Source organism: Dipteris shenzhenensis, chromosome 3 (genome assembly GCF_047967505.1).
Source record: "Dipteris shenzhenensis isolate YYH24624 ecotype China chromosome 3, Dip_SZ_1.0, whole genome shotgun sequence".
Classification (NCBI taxonomy): Eukaryota; Viridiplantae; Streptophyta; class Polypodiopsida; order Gleicheniales; family Dipteridaceae; genus Dipteris; species Dipteris shenzhenensis.
This window is the reverse complement of record NC_141598.1, coordinates 15476763-15482335: the sequence shown is the minus strand read 5'-3', so window position 1 is coordinate 15482335 and position 5573 is coordinate 15476763. Positions and strand designations below refer to the sequence as shown.

The window sequence follows — 5573 nt, the reverse complement described above, 5'->3', positions numbered from 1 at the left end:
AAAATCACTACGCATCCCCTTGCCTTGGCATGATGCTGAGAGTGCGAGGGAGGTGGTGAAGCGATTGAGGAGGACCCTAGACCGATTCTCTCTCTCTCTCTCTCTCTCTCACACACACACACACGCTTCTCACTCATCCTCTTCCCCAATTACACCTGCTCTTCCTCAATTGCACCTCCCCTTACACCCCTTCCTAGCTATACCTCCCCAAATTAACCCAATTAGTCTATCTACCCCTCCCCCCCTCAACTATTGCTCTTCCTGCACTACTTCCTCTTTGCCGACTGTCAACTCCTCGACTACCCCCGCCCTTGTAGTCTCATCGATTGGCTTCGCTCCTCGACCACTTGCTTATCCCTACTACTTAAACTTCCACGTCTCCTACGTAGCCTCTGCGCTCTCTATCGTCTCACTTTCTTTCCTTGCTAGTCTAGTCCACTGCCCATCATTTTCCCTCCCCTCCTTCTGCCTTACTTATGCATACTCAAGCCTTCCATTGTTGTGTCCATTACCAAAATTGTTTTCATTTCACTATGAAATGGGGTTTGTTGAGTCTTTACACACATGCACGTGCACGCGTGTGCACGCGCACACACACACATACACACACACACACTATATCTGCGGTGCTAGCGCTTTAGGAGGAGTACGAGCAAGTTTAATCATTGTGTTTCTTCTAAAACCATTATTTGTAGAGAAGAGAGAGATATGATGGACCAAGAGATCGCTCCAATTTTGCAATCACCTCCTACGCAATAGCATCTGAGAGTACACAACGGCATATCCTTCATGAGTATTGTTTGTGAGGGAGAGTACGCACTGAAGAGTATGCTTGGGGAGAGTATTGGTTGCATTTTTGTGTGGGGAGGTGATGTAGATCTACTTCGTTGTGCATGAATGTGGAAGGCGACTTGCCAAGATTGTGGGAAAGTGGTTGGAGAAGATTACCACGTGGTAGCGACGAATAGTAAGGAGAGAGCAAGGAGAAGAGATGAGTCAAATGCCTGCTAGGTGGCATAACCCTTAAGTGTCATGTAAGTTCTTCAATATATGTAAATATAGATATAGATGTTGGATACATACGCAAGCTCTTCAATATATGTAAATACAAATATAGCTGTTGGAAATTATTTCGTCGTAGCACTATGATGCTAATTTAGCAAAGCTGTTCGGAGGTCTTTTGGTTCAGCATTACAATGCCCAAACACTTTGATAGGCTCATAGCCTTCCATTCTCTATGCCATTCATTGAAAGAGTTTGCAAAATCTCTATTAGCAAAGCTTTCGTGTGGGGGACCCTCTAATGCCAGGTAATTCTGAGCATTGCAATGCTGAACTTTGAGCCTTGGGAGGAGCATGGGAAGTGCTCCAACCCTTGCTTGTGGGCCAAAAAGTCCAAGGGAATGCATATCCATCCAAAAAGAAAACTGCCAAGGTGAGGGTTCCCTGTTCACATCGGCGGAAGGAGTCGGCAGGTCTGCCAAGGTGAGGGCCCCTTATTCAAAGTGGTGATGTGGACTAGTGCCACTGGCAGGGGGAATTCGCATCCTCGTGAAGAATAAATGCCGAGCTACGATGGACTGCTGGCCGATTTTGCGAATTCAGGCCGAGTAGTCGAAAGCTGGATTGGCTGATTGAATCGGGAGATTGTGAAGTCCGGTCCCAACAGTCGAATGATAATCTATGAAGCGGCGAGCCGCTTCACTCTCTTAACGCTCGTCCATCGGTTGCAGATGCAACCGGGCATGCAAGGCTGGCTGGCAGGCAAGCAGATGAGCGAGCGCCAGATGCAAACGAGCGAGTCCGAGGTGAGGCATGTGAATACATGCATGGAGAAAGAAAACTGCCAAGGAAGGGGTCGGCAAAGGCGGCCTGCAAAAGGCCTCTTCCACCTACTTAGGCAATCATCTTTTTTCTCTCCTCTTGTTTTGGAGGAGAGACCTTCAAGCTTTCTGGCTATGGTGGATTGCACTTCAACTTCCCATCTCTCTCCCCTTCCTTTCCCCTTCCTCGCCTGATCTTGCCTCCCCTTCCCGTTTCCGAATCTTTTACCTCTTCCCCGTTTCTTCCATCTCCCCCATTTCCCGGTCACTCCCTTCTTCACCCTTCAGATCTGCTCCTTTTCCTTCTTGATTTCATCCTTGGGTTTTTTCGTTTGATCTATTTCTCTTCGTCGATTAGATCATTGTCGCTTCAGATCCTTTTTGGCGGCACTTTGTAAATCGCTTTTGTTTGTTGACAGCCCCACTCTCAAATGGCGTCGCCAGTTGCGGCTGCCAGGCTCCGCCAGCTCCAATCGCAGCTTGCCAACAAGACCTGCGTGGATTGTGATCAGAAAAACCCTCAGTGGGCATCAGTCAGCTACGGAATATTCATGTGTCTCGAGTGTTCCGGAAAGCACCGGGGTCTAGGTGTACATATTAGCTTCGTGCGATCTGTGTCCATGGATTCGTGGTCGGAAATCCAGCTTAGGAAGATGGAAGTTGGGGGCAACGCGGCCCTGAATAACTTCCTTTCCCAGTATGGTGTCTCCAAAGAAACAGACACTGTGACTAAATACAATTCGAAGGCAGCAGGCATTTACAGGGACAAAATCCAATCTCTTGCGGAAGGGAAGACATGGAGGGATCCGCCAGTGCAGAGGGAATCTTTGGGGAGGTCCAGTCAACCTCAGGGAGGGAATGTAAGTAGACAGAGTTATGGAGGTGATAGCAGGGCTGGATTTGGATCTACGGGGAAAGGGTGGGATGATTGGGGGAGGGAAGAAGATAACGTAGGAATGAGAAGGAATCGATCTGCTGACTCAATCGCGAGTGGTGGTTCTGGAGGGCCAGTTCGTTCTCAGTCCAGTGAAGGCATCTACAGCCGGTCGCAATTGGAAGCCTCGGCTGCAAATAAAGATGCATTTTTTTCAAGGAAGCTCGCTGAGAATGCTGGACGTCCTGAAGGACTTCCGCCTTCTCAAGGAGGAAAATTTGTTGGTTTTGGATCTTCTGGTAGTCGACCTCCTCCGAGTAGAGGTCCAACTGTTGGCAGTGGCGACGTTCTCAAGGATACAGTTTCTTTGATGTCTAAGGTAAACTTTCATTTCTGGCCCGTACATTATGGTCACAAGAGAGAACCATGAGACTCTGCATGTATGCCAAATCTAAAAGGTATGATATTCCTTAACTATGTGCATTATGCTTAACTCATTTTCGGTTTCTTTCAGGGACTTGGCCAGATATCTCTAGCAGCTGCCTCTGCTGCTCAGACTGCAGCAGGTGCTGTGCAAGCAGGAACAAGGGACCTTTCTGTTAAGGTATGAGGTGTCCCATATAAATGGTTTTTGTTTTAAAGTCCTACCGTGCATTTTTCATCAGGTTTTCTATAACTGGGGACGTCATAGATTCTCTGTTCATGTGGGCTATGGAAATGTGTGCATGTGTGAGCATATATAACATCTTTGTGCAATGGCTTACAACATCTGTTGAACAATGATGGGGGATCAAATAATAGCGAGGACCTGCTATGAATAATAGAGTCAGTTTTGATCTTAATGATGTGTTTGGGCATTTGCCTCCTTGACAGCTGTGGAACACCCTAGGATAGTTTGAGTCCACGTATCATACCTCGAACTTGTTGATCTGCTAGAGATTACTTCAACAACATAGCATAGTCCAATGGATCATGACTTTACTGTCTTGGCAAGCTGTACAACAAAATATTCATCTCACTACCCCATTGTTGTTGTTTTCATCCTCGCACTCTTAGAAGGTTAATGTGTAACTCCCATTGTGTATGTGACTCGTGAGATTGACAATGGTAGGTGGTATATGCCTTAGTTTCACATGATGTCCTTTTGAGTCACCTTGCATTTGAATAGGTTCTTATCTGACCACTTGTGTTAATGTGGATTCCATATCATCATTACGTTTGTGTCACTGTCTTCTTCCTGCAGTCGTAAGTGGGCTGCACTCGTGTATTGATCGCTAGCTACATAGAAATTCTATCCAGATTTTACTTTACTGTCTTTACTGTACTGTACATAGCTGTTTTTGAGTTATTTCCTGGTTTTGAAAAACCTCATTCTTGTCCTCTTTCATATATTTCGAGCTACCAGTATCGAGAAAGTGGCTATGATCAAAAGGTGAACGAAACAGTCTCTGTTGTAACTGCAAAGACCACAGAGATCGGGCAGAAGACTTGGGGGATAATGAGGGGAGTCATGGCTCTGGCTTCTCAGAAGGTTGAGGAATATACCAAAGATGGTGCAGGCTTCACGGCAGGTTATCAACAATACAGAGGCAGCGAAAATGGATTGCTAAGTAATGAAGAAGACAGAGGAGATTATCATGAAATCAAAGAGGAGAACTCCTGGGATCGCATGGAAAACAAAAGTAGCATCAACAGCCGGTGGGATGACTGGGATGAGGCTCCTGTGAGTAGGAATGGTAGCAAGGCTGCTACTGGTAGCTATTCGAAGGATTCATCACAGGGTATCAAATCCTCAACTGGCTCATTCACAGATGCAGCCCATTCAAGTGCTGCAGTGACTGGGGGAGATAGTTGGGCAGGATGGGATGCTAAAGATGAGGCAGACGATGACTTTTTTGGTGGGTCTGCAACAAAATCCTCACATGGGTGGCATTAAGAGTATTTCTGGGAAGCCCAAAACAAGAACTGGGGGTTACCACATTGCCATGTAATGGCTGATTGTTGCTGTTTTCAGTTCATTGGTTGGAGAATGCAATTTCAGTCATTTTTCTTATTTCAATCCAGTTGATAGTTAATTCTCTAGGAATGAGCTGGTCATAATTTGTTGTAGCATTGGACTTGCTGTAAGCATTAGTGTAGGTATTGTTGAACTATTGACGATATCTTATTCAGAGAGGGATATGAGACTGTCTCATGTCCTATTTATATAAATGATTTATTTTGCCATACCTGGCCTCTGAACAGAAATACCTGATGTTAGGTCTGAATCAGAAGCATCAGGCTGATCATTGTCCACGGGGACAAGAACCAGGTATGAGTTGTAACCTTGGCTGAGGACAGTGCACAGATGGTGTTGCTGAGCGTGGTCCCTAGGTCAGCCCAGTGCTGTTGTATTGGCATGTATGAAGAATTTTTGTGCTTTCTACTGGGCAGTATGGTCAGAAGGCTGACGATGTTTTTCTATCAATGGACACATAATGGTGTTCATAGTCTGATCTATATTTACTTTGAAAGAGCGTATGGAGCTTAGGAATCCTGTTTTGTGCTGTGAGGAACTGGAATGGTATGGTAGTTCTGGGAGGTAAAAAACAGTCATTTTGGCTCTTAACAGGTATCAAGTGCAATCTTCTTCCTACCTTTACCTTCTACTCTGGTATGTGGAGTTATAATTGATATCTGAGTTTGCCATGATTGACACTAGGTCTTCATCATTAGTGTGTTTGTTGGAGCTTGCTAGTTCTGAACAGTGATGAGAACATGAAATTCGGATCACATTTAAAACCGGTTGGCCATCTTTAAGCATGCCATTGTTGTAAATAGGCCCACGCTTAAATTCAACCCCACCTAAAGCACACGTTCTACAAGCGTGAAGTCCTT

General features: G+C 45.6%; 1 protein-coding gene across 1 annotated transcript; it reads left to right on the top strand.

Annotated features, from left to right (window-relative positions):
• Positions 1-1860: 1860 nt before the first annotated feature.
• LOC147903419 (ADP-ribosylation factor GTPase-activating protein AGD7-like) lies at positions 1861-5195 on the top strand. The gene is made up of 4 exons (XM_087398842.1): positions 1861-2086; positions 2242-3075; positions 3211-3300; positions 4102-5195. Exons 2-4 carry the CDS (start codon positions 2254-2256, stop codon positions 4630-4632), a joined length of 1443 nt encoding a protein of 480 aa, XP_087254968.1. The 5' UTR covers positions 1861-2086; positions 2242-2253; the 3' UTR covers positions 4633-5195.
• Positions 5196-5573: the final 378 nt, after the last annotated feature.

Excerpts from the sequence above, each read along its gene's own strand:
- LOC147903419 (XM_087398842.1), top strand. The coding sequence starts at position 2,254 with ATGGCGTCGCCAGTTGCGGCTGCCAGGCTCCGCCAGCTCCAATCGCAG. Across the intron at positions 3,076-3,210 it reads CAGTTTCTTTGATGTCTAAG|GGACTTGGCCAGATATCTCT; the intron begins GTAAACTTTCAT and ends GGTTTCTTTCAG. Across the intron at positions 3,301-4,101 it reads CAAGGGACCTTTCTGTTAAG|TATCGAGAAAGTGGCTATGA; the intron begins GTATGAGGTGTC and ends TCGAGCTACCAG.